This window comes from Wasmannia auropunctata, unplaced genomic scaffold (genome assembly GCF_000956235.1).
Source record: "Wasmannia auropunctata unplaced genomic scaffold, wasmannia.A_1.0 LD336092.1, whole genome shotgun sequence".
NCBI lineage: Eukaryota > Metazoa > Arthropoda > Insecta > Hymenoptera > Formicidae > Wasmannia > Wasmannia auropunctata.
The window spans coordinates 1,129,903-1,146,046 of record NW_012026798.1 but is presented as its reverse complement, the minus strand read 5'-3'; the positions used below and the strand labels follow the sequence as shown (position 1 = coordinate 1,146,046).

The 16,144-nt window shown below is 44.7% G+C and overlaps 1 protein-coding gene across 1 annotated transcript in view; it reads left to right on the top strand.

Moving 5' to 3' along the window:
• LOC105462859 (protein patched) overlaps positions 1 to 16,144 on the top strand; it is a 41,951-nt gene that overhangs the window by 23,583 nt on the left and 2,224 nt on the right. Inside the window, exons 3-11 of the mRNA XM_011709729.1 lie at positions 4,164 to 4,353; positions 5,221 to 5,290; positions 7,914 to 8,011; positions 8,334 to 8,547; positions 12,421 to 12,828; positions 12,967 to 13,611; positions 13,895 to 15,094; positions 15,356 to 15,850; positions 15,982 to 16,105. Coding sequence (XP_011708031.1) covers positions 4,164 to 4,353; positions 5,221 to 5,290; positions 7,914 to 8,011; positions 8,334 to 8,547; positions 12,421 to 12,828; positions 12,967 to 13,611; positions 13,895 to 15,094; positions 15,356 to 15,850; positions 15,982 to 16,105 — 3,444 coding nt within the window. The remainder of the gene's footprint in view (positions 1 to 4,163; positions 4,354 to 5,220; positions 5,291 to 7,913; positions 8,012 to 8,333; positions 8,548 to 12,420; positions 12,829 to 12,966; positions 13,612 to 13,894; positions 15,095 to 15,355; positions 15,851 to 15,981; positions 16,106 to 16,144) is intronic.

The following is a 16,144-nucleotide window of genomic DNA, read 5'->3' as shown; positions in this document are numbered from 1 at the left end:
GTCGCTGTTGGCTAGTTCTAGTAAATCTAATTCTGCAAGCCAAGTAAATTTACATTCCGCCACAGCTTAGATGGTCTGTTATTGTAATTTTACTAATGAATTTTACTACATGAATTGGAATGTAGGTGGAATCGTAAATAAATTGAAAGCTAATTATGAATGTTTATCGGTATCAATAATATCATCTTACAATAGTGGAAAATTTTAGTTTTTTTATATGTTTTCGGTGTTGAAGTATTTTGAGCGACGAAATTGTATTACAAGATTTTTTTTAGCAAATCTCTAAAAGCCAATTATTGGAGCAGATACAATTGGTATCGGTACAAATTTTGAGAATATTGATTTAAACTGATTAGCTTTTAAGCGTAAGACCGGGGCGAGATGAGAACGAAAAATCCCCCGTAATAAATGGAGGGAACCAGCGTGCACCTGCTTCCCTCTCTCCGGGCGACAGAGGGCGGAACTCGAGCGTGGCTCTCTCTCTCTCTCTCTTTCTCTCTCTCTCTCTCTCTCGTTTTCCTCTTCCTGGAGAACCGTCGAACCTCGGATTGAATATAAACGTCAGTTCACGATCGGATATATCGATCGCTTCCCAGCGCTATCGAATAGTGGAATCGTTATATTCCCGGCTTAATGGAGCTCTTTTCTCTTCCACAATTGGAAGACGCGATCGTTAAGGCTCCGCGATATCGCATTAACGTCGACGGCTGACCCCTCGGTTTGACCCTGGAGAACTCCCCCGAGGAGAGAAAGAGAAAGAGAGAGAGAAAGGAGATGAGGACCCCCGGGATTTCCGTCGCGCCGCCGCGATCGAAAGAGAGCTGAAAGATCGTCGGACGTCGTCGCTGTCGTCCTGGAACGGATGCAAGGTTCCCCGCGACGAAACCCACCCCCGGGATGCACTCGCGGGAAGTTCGCGGAAACAATAGAGAGAAGAGGAATGGTGAATGAGGCGCGCCGACAGAGCTGAAAGACGGACGCGGCCATTCAAGGGTGCCCCGGAGCGAGCGGGACCGATGCGCGGAGAGATGTGAGCGCGCGACCGCAATCACGGTAGCCGGAAGGGTGCAGATAGACGGGATGGGAGGGGCGGGAGGGAGGGAGAGGGGGCAGGGTGAGGGGGCGCGAGAGAGCCGCTCGCTCCCGAGAGTTGGACGAGACAGAGACGGAGAAATAATTACAGAGACGCCTCGTCGATAAATCAAGCCCGGTGCCCTCTCCCCGTCTCTCTCTTTCTTTCTTCCTCTCCTCCTCTCTCTCTCCTCCACGCGAGTTGTACCCTGCCTGCTAGTCCCCTTCTGACCGTCCCCTCCCGTCGGCAGTGCTGCCCTTTTTCACTATCTCTCTCCGTCTCTCTCTTTCTCTCTCTCATTTTGTCTCTCTTCCTCCACCTCTTTCCTCTTCTCCGCTTTCCACCGTTAAGCCACGTTTCTTGCTTCGTAGAGCAGAGAGTAGTGTCTTTATTACGCTCAGTGTACCCGACCGCATTCTACAGGCCGACTCACAAACGCGTAAGCTCGCTGTCATCGTCGCGGCAATTACGTCATGCGAGTTTCTTAGCGGGCGAAAAAAATGATCGGATCATTTAATGGTGTCTATATAGAGAAATGCCAATTGCGTTATTTGCTGTGTGCATAATCTCTCCTGCTTGTATCGAATAAAGCTGAAAATGGAATTACACAATTTTTGAAACGGATATCTATTTGACTTCAACATTTATTGACTTGATTAAAATTTATTTAATTCTTTCAAAGAAGTTTTACAATTCCTCTCTTTCTCTCTCTGAAAAGCTTCTAATTCCAAGACCATAGGGTTTGATAGAAAAATGATACCTTCTGCATCGAGTTATTATTTAACAATTTTTGTAAGAAAAATTAAACCGGAAATCCATTTCTTTTTAGTATATTCATTACTTTTTTTTTTATTGGGAAGAAGACAGTATATTCAATCCCAGATACAGAAGAAATGAAAGAAAATTTTAATATCGATATTTATTAATTTTCTTATATGCTTTTCTCTTAAAAATTTTTTGCTACTGCTGTCTTTTGTAACATAATTCTAAAATAAAAAAATTTTTATTACATATGTTTTATATGTGAACATAATTTTATAATCTTTGAAAAGTTAAGTTTATATAAAATTACATTTTATTATTCGTATACATATACATGAATGTAATTAACTTTTATATTTCTTGTTTGATACAAGTTTTTTTAAGCAATCTATTCGGGTTCAGTTAAATCGATAAATTAAATTGAACCTGAATTTTAAGATCATTAATTTAATACACTCGCATTACATTTAATTTGCTTTCGGTATAGATAAAAATAAAATACTGAAACATGCACCAACAAGAGTATATTGCATACCGGCCATATAAAGTCGCGGTGTCGTGCGCGTCCTTGCGGACACGCGCTCTCCTTTTTTTTTAGCAAGTTAAGTAATTAATCTCTAAATTCCATCCGTCGGCTCATTCCTTCTTCGCAGATTGTACGAAATAATTCGTCAGCGTTTCTTTATTCGCATTCGTCGTCCTTTTCCGCCGCGGCCGTTTGAGAACCACTTTCGCGCGGCGAGCAATACGGGTGGTCCACGGCGACCGCGTCGTGGCGGAACGAGCAAATACGCCGTCGGCATTTTTGACGGTGAAATCTGACTAGGTGGGATACCAGGGTACCCCGCGCGCGCGCACAACGGCCATCATCCTCGTGTGCCCCTCGTCCATTACTACTGCTCGCCGTATATACGGTGTATGCTCCTTTAAATCGCAGCGCGCACCGTCGCGTCGTCCTCCAAGCAAAGAGACGGCCTTTGGGCCTCGCGTCTCTCGCGCTTCCTCAAATGGCTTATAAAAAGCGAAGTGGATCCTCGCGCGAGGATGCTCGTACGTGCGTGCGATGCTCACTTTCGAGGCAAAATAATTCGCCTCTCCCCCTTCCCTGTTTTTCTTTTTTTTTTCTTAAGATCGCTTTGAAATCTTCCTTTATGGAGGACGATGGAGAGCGACCGCGATACCGCGACGTCGAACGAAAACACTTGGATGTTTCCCTCGGTCGAGAGAAGCCGCGACGCACCGTTCCCTCTCCCGCTCCGGAAACCTTCTCTCAAAGCCTCCGGATTATATCTTCGGAAACAGAAAATTTTGACGGGCCATCTGCGCCGAAAGGAAATTATTGAACTGACTTTTAAGAGCGTTAATTTAATATGCTCACATATTATATTTAATTCCTTTGATAGACAATAAAATACGTATCAAAAATGGTATTGTATATCAGTCGTAAAGTCATGATAAATTCGCAATAAATCGTAATAAAGATTGCTTTTTTTGTTTGTAAATTAAGCAATTAATCTTTAAATTTCATCGTCGATTCTTTTCGCACATATTTTTTTTTCACTTAATATCCACTATTGTACGTTTCTGTTGCTTTTGTGTTAGAATATTCGAGTAGAAACCATCTGTAGAATCGGGCTTGTTGTTAGAAGGAAAGCAACGGGCGCCGGTATAACGCTAGGAGGGACGATCTCTGACAGCCAGATTGCGAATCGTTCTCTCCTGCCTGCCGCATTTCGGTCCGCTATTTTCACGTCCGTTTCTGGGAATGTTTTATTGGCAGACTGCCAGGAATTTTTGTCAGTACAAAGACGCGCAGAAACGTGTATGTTACGACACTGTCTCGGCCAATGTTTCTCTTCGGGGAATTGCGCCGATCGCAAACTTCGTCCCCGCCGGAAGGCTTACAAAGTCACCCTGCATCTGAGGGAGCACGTGAAACTCGCGACACCGTTTCTAAGTTAATTTTCTCGCAAAAGTGCAACGCTTGCGCGAGTATCATTTTTTAAATAAACTTCGTATCGTTTAATAAGAAACTCGACGTAGAAATTATCGTATGCACCAAAAATAGTAATCTAAGAAAACTAGTTGTTGAATAATATAATTATGTTCATCGAATACTTAATTGAAAGAGGACAGTAATAATGCGGGCGCAAAAAGCAATATTAATATCACAAATTAAATAGTTTCCTTCAATTTGTATTGAACTGAATTTTTTAAGATACCCCCACGGAATTATACTTCGTATAATAAAGGCATTTTCGGTATCGCGCGTAAATATTCTCGAAGTAGATGAACTATCGAATAATCGCTCGCCGACTTCTGTTTGCAGAAGGTGGAAGGTTACAAAAGGAGCTCACCTACGCGTCGGAGGTGCTCGGCGAGGCATCCGCTTCGACGCATCAGCTCATCATCCAGACGCCGAGGCATTCCGGGGCGAATATCCTGCACCCGGCCGCGCTCAGGGAACACTTGGCGGTGCTGGAGGCTGCGATGAATGTGGAGGTGCACCTGTTCGATATGTAAGTCCTTACCTCCGCTCGCTGCGATGCGCTTTCTCATTTGTATACGGAAAGGGAATGTCCGGCCTTTAATTTGAAAGGCCGAATTAATTAGGGAGAGAGAGACACTAGGCTGCTCGGCGTAACGACGGCATAATTAATCCTCACGGGAAAGATTGTGGCGTTTATGCGGGGTTACCGGTGATACAAAGCGGGAGGAAAGGGGATTAATGCACGAGGAAAGTAAATTCGGAATTATGTTTCTTAATTCATATAAAACTTTTTTTTTTCGAGAAAATTGAATTTAAGGATTGGGAATTTGATAATGTTTAATCTAATGAGTTTAATTTTGCCTTTAATGACGCTGCTTTATGAATTCGTCATTTCATCACTCGATATGAGAATTTGCAGGATAAATGTATAGTATTTTATATTTTTTATATTTCGTAAATAATTTATTCAATAAAATTTCAAATATTGCTTATTTTTCTTATATAATTCGTTAAATTTTTTTAACAACTTATTTCTTCGCAAACTTTGACTGTAAAATAATTATGTTATAAATTATTTAATTTTAAAGGTGGTAGAAGATATCATTCGATTTTTTTTATGAAATAATTTTTTCGGAAGCAAAAAATCTTGCATGAAAAAAAGTTTTTTCCACATTTTTATCTTCTTTATTTTGGATCGTCGTCTATTACTCTCCACATTTTATTAAGTTTAAATATTGGAGTAATTTTAATGGTTAACTAATATCGCTGTTTCGCAAAAAAACATCGACGAAATGTCTCGCAACGTCTCGCTTAATTCACATGATCGATCTTGTCCCTACTTTAAGAATGAAATGACGCAAAGTCTCGTAGTCACGAATGCATGTGTCATTTGCAGCACGTGGAAGCTGAAGGACTTGTGTTACGCGCCGAGCATACCCAACTTCGACATGCACTACATCGACCAGGTAATGCAGCTAGTATATACATATATATATACATATATAGATGTATACGCACGTATACGCACCCGAGACGGATGCACATGTGCGCGCGCGCACGTATAGCATGAATGGCGCGCGTGAGCACGTGTTTACGCACCGTCTCCGTCTCCCGGTCCCATTAGACCCCTAGTGAAGGCATCAATGCGCGCACGTGACACGTGCACGACGTGTCCGCGTAATAAGCTATCGATAGCCGTCGTTAGCGAAATACTACGCACATCCGGCATCGAAATTTTCGAACGCGATAAAACTGCATTAAACCCATTTTACGCTATTATGGTTATTAACTCGGGAATTGTCTGTGATTTTTACACCCCAGCAGGGAGCGAGAAAATGAAGTTTCAATCACAGTAGTTCTCTTTTACTAATCGAGAATCCATATCTATTTTTTTTATTTCTCCCTACTTTTTTTTAAACTTTGAATTTTTTAAATTTATATTGTACATATATAATGATTTCAAATGCTAATAAATTGAAATAGAATAATCAATATAATATATGTATAATTTATAATTGATAATAGTGATTTTTAATTGAGGTGTAATTATCTCAGGTTTACATAATAAAAAAAACTAAGTGATTATTCCGGGCTTAAAATTATTTGTGTCATACAAATCGTACACTGAATATATGCGTTTAATTCTTTAACATTTTGCTTAAATTTCTTTTGATGCACGGTTGTTATTTCTTTGTAAGATTTATGGAATAATTGAGAGATTAATTAACATGATATGTGCATTTATCGATAAAAAATCTTGTTTTTCTCCAGAGAAATATCATGCAAATATATTTAAAATTTATGACTCCATCGATATCCGCATCGTCGAAGAGAGATCGACGTGCGTGTACCTATACATGCACGTTACATCACTTCGCGCGGGACTAACGAGTGAGCGCGTTAGAGAACGGCAACGGTGGCTGTGGTATTCCGAGGGGAAAAACGCGCGTCTCGAGATCTCATCACGAACGCCAATCCCCGCTTCCGGGACATTATAAACGTGTTTCGCGCGAGGGACTGCTTCTTTTTTATTTTCCGTCGAAACTTATGCATGGCCGTGAATCTGGCTCTCTCTCTCTCTCTCTCTCTCTCTCTCTCTCTCTCCCTCCGCTTTCTCTTTTAATATTATATAATACATTTCCGTTATCGTTTAATTTTAATTAGAAACAGAAAGAGCCAATCTTCTTTTATTTGCGCTACGAGATATTGATATCGGAATTCGGAGATTTGAGGAAATGCTTGGCAGTCTTGGTATATTTGTTGTTTAGCGCGGTACGTCAACAATAGCAAGAAATGAGCGAGCGAGCGAGAAGGGTTTTCTCCGTATAGAGAGCGGTAAACAAAATCCGATCCGACTAATATCCGACTCCGACATTAACGATCGTCATACGGTTTTTCTGGGTACTAGGCCATTACGAGGGCCCACCTCTGGGTTCCAGGAAACTCGAATAGGGCGGTCCGCGCCGCGCGCACCACGTTCTTTCGTAACCCTCGCGCGCCTTGCATCCCGGCTGCGGCGCGCGCGGGGGGGATATAAGATCATCTTAGATTACACCCTGTACAATATCTAAGCGCTGCTTTAAACGGCGCTCGGCGCTTGATCGCCGTCGCCGCGTTTTCTGAATGACACTTGAAAAGCGGTCTCTCTCGCCAAACTCATAATTTGCATTTCGTTAAGATATAGGCTCTTGCGGCACGTCACTCAAGAGTTAACATTCGTTCAGTTAACTCGACGCTTTTGATTTCCGGAGTTTTTTTTTTTATTTTTTTATCAAGTGATACGATGGGATTGGACTGAACTGCATTGAATTCGCAGTTTGTATCCGCCACTCCTAATTTGTTCGTGAATTATATTTCACGCGTGAATGCGCGCGCCTTGCTCTTGGTCGCTTTTGTATAACTGTGTGCCATTGCATAACTGAAACAAGCTAGAGCGCAAGCTCTCTTTTCTCTAAATTAAAAATTGGAAAGTTTTACTGTTGCGAGTAACAATAATATGTAAGAATGATAGCGATAATAAGATGCAGCAGTAATCCGAGACGTTTCAGAGATTGTAATTTTTATTCAAGTTGAATCATGTTCGTCGATCAAGTCGGAAATATAAATTTGCGACAGTGGAGAGATTTACGCTGTGCGTCTCCTCTCTTATACGAGATGCAAATTCTCCTATGACTATGCAATCGCGTGCGGACGTGCACGCGCCGTATCGGTTGCTTTACGCACGGGGCAAGGTTGCGAAGGGCGCGGGACAGGAGAACGAGCAATTAGCGTTGAATAATGACGCCGGCGTCCCGCTGCGGTATGCGGCACCATGTTAGGTGTGGTTCGAGCCGTTCCGCGCCAAAACGGTCACTTTTCGGAGCAAAGGAAATACTTCTACGAATTTTAATCACTGGGATTTGTTACTAGAAAATTCTAAGACCAACGTATAAATGCGTGCTTGTGCGTATTTTTGCCGGAAACTAAATATTTCGTATCCTATAGAAAAAAAATTAAACCTCAATTAACGATGATATTTATAAACTAATATTTATTTATTATTTTAACATTTGTCTATAAAAAAAGTGTGTTTGTTTATTTTTTTCGCAGATCTTTGACAGTATTATTCCTTGCGCCATCATCACACCACTCGACTGTTTTTGGGAGGGTAGTAAACTCTTGGGTCCGGAATTTCCTGTTCACATACCGTAAGTATTGTCGCGATTACTCTCTTCTGCGATTAATAGCCGACAAAGAAATATTCAGCTGCAAACTCTTACATTTTGTAAGTTTGACTGGCATTAATATGAACGTTATTCCGTCGACATTTAAAAAAAATTTCACAATGTAGTTATATTAAATAAATTGGTCTGGCTTGTAAACGTTCAATATGTATTGTATTTCTTGTGATTTCTGTCCCGTGATTTATTTATGAGATTTTTATTGTAAACTTTAATTGCTAGGGTAAGTAAAAAAAAATTAATTAAGTCGACGAAAAAGACCATTTAAATTTTTCTTCTGGTTGTACAGTGGTGTGAAGAGCAACAAGCGCGTCAAATGGACGAATCTGAATCCCTCCACATTGTTGGACGAGATAAAGACCCTGCTGATCTCGTTTCCCTTCAAAACACTCGAGGATTACATGAAGAGGGCCGGGATAACGAACGGCTATCAGAGCAAGCCCTGCCTGAATCCGGCGGATCCCGAATGCCCGGAAACCGCACCTAACAAACAGTCCCAAAAGGTAAAGTATCCGCTAACGTGGTCATTCAGCCCGACATTAAAACCGCCAGTTCCGTTGAATCCTATATAAAATTGCTGAAGGAGCAAAAAAAAGGGGGGGGGGAGGGAATGACGTATAAAAATATTTTCTCCCTTCAATCGGACGTCATCTCGTGTCTAGACGGAATTTGCAATTTACGGCAAGCGAGAATAGCTGTGATAATCACGTGCGTGCTTCGACTCGAAAGTAGATTTCGGAAACGGGACGAGAGAGTGCAGGGATAGGAATCCGCGATAGAGAATCGCGGCGTAATTCGACGTACGCTCGCGTGTGCATTGCGTCGGACGAAAGAGAAAAGAAAGAGGTGGAACACGAAGAAGAGGAGGACGTCGCCGCGACAAGATAATATAAAGACTGTCACCGGCGAGACATTCGTCCGTGCGACTCGCGTCGAGAATAACAAGCGATCGTTTGAAATTCTCTACCGGATACGACGGCCGGTTGTGCGCACGCACGTATATACGCGGACCGCGCTGTGGGCGCTTTGATGTCCAGCCCGCGGAATGACGGCGATGAATATTTAACCGCGCGTCTCTTCGCCGCGCGCGATTGAAATCGTCGTCGTCGTCGTCGTTTCTTTCGCGCGTTACACGAGTCGAGAGATTTCGGTCGCTCTGCTCTCATTACGACGACGAGGGCTTCAGTCTTAGATTACGTATGTACATGTTAATTAATAGTTTATGTTAATTCTTCTCGCCGGTCTTGCGGTTTGTTCGATTTTCAATCTAAATTCCGATCGCTTCGACAAATGATAATGGATCGATTAAAGACCGACGGGAAGAAATCGATCTTTCGATCCACGTCGCGCCTGCGGTTTTTTACCTGCGATCGAGAAACGAGAACGACGAGGTGGAGAGGGAGGGGCGGGAGGGGGAGCATAGCTAGCTCGTTGTCCGCGGCAATTAAAAGACGCGTCTCGTCGTGACGATTCCGCGGCGTTCGGCGCTGCTCGTCGCCGCGCGTTTAAAGACAAGATAAGAAGGCGGATCGATGGCGGCGGGGCGGGGGTGGCGGGGTATGGTGGCCACACGGTCTGAATGAAAGGACGATCCCTGCGCGCGAAAACGGCCGATGAGTATGCGAGTCGCGTGGGCCGCGGCGCGGCGTGGCGGCCCATTAAAATAATAAAATCGAGTGACGTGCGTCATTATTGCGCTACGCCGGTGGTCGCGCGGGCCGGAGCATGTGCCCGGTCCCCGGCCCGGCCCAGCAGCGGTCCCCCCCCCTCCCCTCCGCCACACACGCACACACGCACGCACGCACCGGCGCATCGCATTACGCGGCCGTCATTTCGGTGTCATTAACATACGCGCGGCCGGCGTGCTCTGACACGTGCACAAACGTGAATCGCATCGCATCGCATCGCATCGCTACGAGCGCGCGCGTGCGTGTGCGTACATTAGCATCGGCGAAGATCCCTCTTTCTCTCTTTCTCTCCCTCTTCCCTCCCCTTTAATCTTCCCCTTTTTTTCTCTTCCTTTTCTCTGCCCTCTTTCTCCTTCTCTCTTCTTTCTTTCTCGCTCCCTCTCTCTCTCTCTCTTTTTCTCTCGGACACACACCTATTTCTATTTTCATAACGGGTATGCGCGCTCTCGTACTTAAAGTAATTGCACTTAATGGCCACGCGGCGCGGCCGCGCGGCATGCATATGCGCTTCGGAATATTTCGAGTGTAGCTGCAGGCGGGGCACGTTGATCGGGTGTTTAAGTCAAGAACCGGCATCGCGTGTTCCGCGTATGCACGGGCCCGTCCCGAGGAGTTCGCGCGCGCTCGCGCGTGATCGCCGCGGCCGTCACGACGCACGCATTACACACAGGCGTGCGTGCGGTTTTTCTTCTTCTCGCTAATTCAGCGTAATTAATTGCCGTTGATTCGCGATAGGACAAAAATAATTAATTCCCATTTCTTTTTTTTTTTTTTTTTTTTTTCGTCGACGACTACGTCGAGACGACGTTTCCTATAAATGCCGGGGCGACTTGGAGGCCCGATAAGGCCTGTGATGAAGGAACGTCACGCGTATCGGAATTAGAGAAACGCGAGCGACGCGGTATTTACCATCGTACCTACGTCGGGCTATTTTTCTCCCGGATGCGTACCGACGACGCCGGAAGACGTCGTGGAACGTGTCGCGCGGGCACGAGTAAAAAGCACGAAAAGCGTGCCAGCGCGCGACTCGGCTACATTCTACTGCACGCTTCTTCGTGGAATTACATAATGCCGGCCAGGTGTGAGGTAACCGATTTCAATCGCACGTACGATCGGGGGACGATTACGAGGCTTTATTTGGTATGCCTTTTCTATGTACCCCGTCCTATGTACACTTCCGCGATGCAGCGGCACTTAATGACGTGCTTTCAATTCAATTAGGACGACTGTCTAGTCATACCAACTTCATCCGATTGCATTTAATTAATAAAAAGAGAAATAAAAAATCCCATATATACCTGTATAAAGTGATATTATAAATATCGTGCCCTTCCCCTAAATCTGGTAATCCAATTCATTTTCAATTTATCATGATTTTTTCAATTTTTTTTATTAAAAAGATATTTTAATACATAAAATTGAAAATGAAGGATTACCAGATTTAGGGGAAGGGCACGATATTTATAATATCACTTTATACAGGTATATATGGGATTTTTTATTAAAATATCTTTTTAATACAAAAAATTGAAAAAGTCACGATAAATTGAAAATGAAGGATTACCAAATTTAGAGGAAGGGCACGATATTTGTAATATCACTTTATACAGGTATGCGGAACTTTATTTCTCTTTTGATTAATTAAATGCAATCGGATGAAGTTATGGTATATGACTTTTTAATGTCTTACATTAAAATTCCAGTTAGATTTGCCCTGAGAATGATCGAGATTTACAATTTTTTTTTGAATCTACTCCTCTAGAATTTCTCGAATTTCAAAGAAAGTCTTTCATTTATTCGTTCACTTACAATTCGGGAGCCGGTGCTTCGACACTTTTGTAAAGGAAAAATCGACTCGAGATCGGTTTCAAAGAGGCCACGGTTCAAAGGAAACGACGGGCGCGGCGCGCCTGCATTTCTATACGCGCGGAAAGGAAGGGAAAATCTTACTCGAGATACGTCCAGATACAGTAATAATTCCGTCGTTGAGATTCTATTCTTCGTGCCGCGTTGCGGCGGACGCTCATCTGTTCTGGTATGATATAAAGGACCAGTGGACAAGGCAGCTTGATCGTCTAAAGTCACGGCCGGTATGCCCTTTTATAGGACCCTATAAAGTCTCTCGGTGTGGGGTCCACGACACCCCCGGTTATTCCCTATAAGAAAGAACGTCGCTCGAACCCCCTGTAATAATTCTTTGCCGTAGGAATTCCTGGCGTGACTTGACACGGTTCTGCCTTCGGTCACGCTTGAGAAATTCATAGATGAAAAACAAAATGTTGCGGAAGGGCTTGAGGTGGCAGATAGGAAAAGAAACGCGTTTCTATCCAGTCCCTTGAAACGGTTGCCGCTTATGAAAAAAAAAAAAAAAAAAAACCACGGGAATTAATCTAATTTTTAATTGTGATTTTTATTTATGTTAATTATTATCTGCTAATTATTATCGTCGAAATTGAATTAATAACCAAAGAAATTGTCGCTTCGTACAGAATGGACAAAAATCAATTATTTTATACTTCTAATTTTCGACGGAATGGAGTTTTACTTGAGAAAAAATTATATACCTGGAGAATCATTTTTTAATCGGTTTCCTTTCGCGTAATTACGTTCCAAAATTATCTAATTTTGCTCTCAGGGTAGTTTTTCATTTTACCAAATTTTCCAATTTTCCGTTGCTTTCTGTAATAGGTACCTGACGTAGGAGCCGAGCTAACAGGTGGCTGCTATGGATTCGCGGCGAAATACATGCACTGGCCGGAGGAGCTGGTGGTCGGCGGCGCCAAGCACAACAAGACGGGCCACTTGACTCGCGCGGCCGCGCTGCAGACTGTGGTGCAGCTGATGGGCGAGCGCGAGCTGTACGATTTCCTGGCGAACACCTACAGGGTCCATCATATCGATTGGTCGCAGGAGAAGGCGGCTAAGGTTCTTGAGGATTGGCAGAGAGTGTTCAGCAACGAGGTGAAGAAGTTGGTGGAGGGCAACGGGTCGGCGCCGTACAATCTGTACGCTTTCAGTACGACAACCATGAATGACATCCTCGGGAAGTACAGCGAGGTGTCCGTCACGAAGATCACGATCGGTTGCGTGCTTATGGTTAGAAGTGACTCATATATAATTGATTAATTATGTGTAATTGTTATGATAAAGTTTGAAGATGTCGACGCGCCAAATGTATTATACGATCCATTTTACTTGTCTGTTAATTGATTTTTTCAAATCTTATCTTTCCAGTTGTTGTATGCCGGTATAGTTCTCTTTCGTTGGAAAGATCCGGTGCGTTCGCAGTCCGGGGTAGGAATGGCTGGCGTGATGCTGATTTGCGCCACAGTAGCCGCAGGATTAGGTTTCTGCGCGCTCCTGGGGATCCCGTTCAATGCCACCACGACGCAGATAGTGCCGTTTCTCGCCCTCGGTCTGGGCGTGCACGACATGTTCCTGCTGACGCATACGTATGCCGAGCTGTCGGTAAACGAAGTGCCCAGCAGCGAGCAAACGGGGGTCGTTCTCAAGCGAACCGGTCTGTCGGTGCTGCTGACAGGCCTCACCAACGTTATCGCCTTCTTCGCCGCGTCGATAATCCCGATCCCGGCCCTCCGAACGTTCTGCATGCAAGCCGGCATTGTGCTGCTGTTCAATCTGGCCGCCATGCTGCTGATATTCCCCGCGATGGTCAGCCTAGATCTGCGACGTAGGCGTTCCGGCAGGAAGGATATCCTCTGCTGCTGCTTACCGGCGTCACCCAATCTCGGGAAGAACAGGTACTCCGTGAAGAACAACGGCACGGTCAAGCAAATGGTTACCAGGGCGATACCACCTGAGAGACGAGAAACCTGCACGCAGATCTTAACACCGCAGAATACGCAGAACGAATCCTGGGTATGAAATGACGTACATACCGTATATATATATATATATACTGGATCGCGCTCTATAAAGTTATATATTGCAAAAGATAATATTCGATTTATTAGGCATTGAAAAAAATTTATTTTGATAAGCTTAATTACAATTCGATAAAAATCAAGGAAGACTTGCTTTTACGGCTAACCAAGCATATATAAACATAAAAATAATAATTACTTTTTATGAATATTTTATGTGTATTTGCATCGATTAAATTAATGCAGGATTATCTACAAATATTCCATTTGTGTTGCAGATAGGTGGAAATATCATCGACGCGGAGCTGGAGAAGCAGTGTACCGAGGAAGACACGTTGACCGGATGTTCGCAGGACGATTGTCTGAGCTTCTCCCTGACGCAGCTCGCGTCACGGAATTACGCACCCTTCATCAGTCGACCGGCTACCAAAGCGTTCGGCATGATAATCCTGATCGCCGTGCTGAGCGGTAGCATATGGGAGGCGGTATCCCTACGTGACGGCCTGGATCTGACTGATCTGGTGCCGCAGAACTCGAACGAGCACGCATTCCTGTCCGCCCAGGCGAAGTATTTCGGCTTCTACAACATGTACGCGGTCACCGGCCGAGATTTCGAATACCCCAATAATCAACGACTGTTATACGAGTATCATGACGCCTTTATGCGGATCAAGAACGTCATCAAGAACGACAACGGCGGCCTGCCCGAGTTCTGGCTCGGCCTGTTCCGCGACTGGCTAAAGGGCCTGCAGACGGCGTTCGACAAGGACTTCAAAAACGGCTGCATCACGCAGGAGAGATGGTTTCCGAACGCGAGCGACGACGCGATTTTGGCGTACAAGTTACTCGTGCAGACCGGTCACGTGGACAATCCGATCGACAAGACGCTGATCACTCAGGTGAAACTGGTCGACAGGGATGGTATCATCAATCCACGCGCTTTCTACAACTACTTGAGCGCATGGGCGTCCAACGACGCGCTTGCCTACGGTGCTTCGCAGGCGAATCTGAGGCCCGAACCGCGCCAGTGGATCTACATTAGCGACCACGAGCTCAAGATCCCCAAGAGCATGCCGCTCACGTACGCGCAGATGCCGTTTTACTTGCACAGGCTCACGAATACGCAAGATATCACGGAGCTGATCGGCAGCGTCCGGGAGCTGTGCAAAAAATTTGAGGAACGCGGTTTGCCGAATTTCCCGTCCGGCATATTGTTCCTCTTCTGGGAACAGTATATGAATCTGAGGAGTTCGATGGGTATCGCCCTCCTGGCCGCGTTGGGTGTGAGCATCTTAATAGTCGGTCTCCTGCTACTCAATATATGGGCCGCCGTACTGGTCGGCGTTTCCCTTCTCGGTGTTATCGCGCAATTACTAGGCATTATGAGCCTGCTCAATATCAAGTTAAGCGCGGTGCCTGCCGTACTGCTAGTGGTTAGCGTGGGCATAGCTGTTCATTTCACGGTGCACATCTGCCTGGTAAGTAATTTAAGAAACTTCTTTGCACATTTTAATTTAATTTAATTTAATGTTTTTTTTTATCATTGACTGAGTTAACGATATCAGAAGCGAATTTTTTCGAAAATTAAAAGAGAAACGTTGTTGCGATTGTTATTTCATCAATTGTTATTGATGTTATTTATGCATCAATATTTCCTTTGACTCCAATTGATTTTCCTATTAAGTTTTCTTATTTTAAGCTATATTTCCGTTATCTTAAGCCATGCGATTCCTTTTCAGAGTTTTGTTACCAGTGTGGGCAGCAGAGATCGCAGGATGCGCTTAGCTCTGGAACACATGTTCGCTCCGGTTGTCCACAGCGCGTTCACCACTCTGCTCGCCGTGGCGATGCTCGCCTTCTCGGAGTTCAACTTCATAGTCAATTATTTTTTCCTCGTGTTACTCTGCGTGATCGGCATCAGTCTTGTGAACGGCGTCTTCTTTTTCCCCATTCTGCTGTCGCTCATCGGCCCGAAGGCGGAGGTGATCCCGAACGATCATCCGGATCGCATATCCACGCCGACGCCGCCGGCGTCGCCCGTTGTGAGGAGATCCAAGCCGCCCACGCCGCCGAGGAGGTCTCACAAAATCGACAATGCCCGGCTGCATGCCGAACCGTCGCTCACGACTATCAGCGAGGAGCCCAATTCGTGGCACAGTACGCAGGACGCGCAGTCCTGCATCATCGTCCAGCCGGAGCTCAAAGTGGAGACCACGTCCACGTGTGGCAATCAGGTGCGTTGGCGATATTCGCGAATATCGATCGGATTTTTTATTCAGCATGAGAGCGTAACTTTCGCCAATGAATTTGTCACGTTTCTCCGAGCATGACTAACGAGCGTGTTCTTTCATTTTTCGACTAACAGAACTGTAGCGGATCGGACTCGAGTGGGTCTAGTCGAACGTCGCCGGTTCCGCCCACATCACACATCACCACTAAGGTCACCGCAACGGCGAACATCAAGGTCGAAGTTCACACACCGCTAACTGGTGAGTACTCATTTTTTGAGAAAATTCTCGAAAGTTATC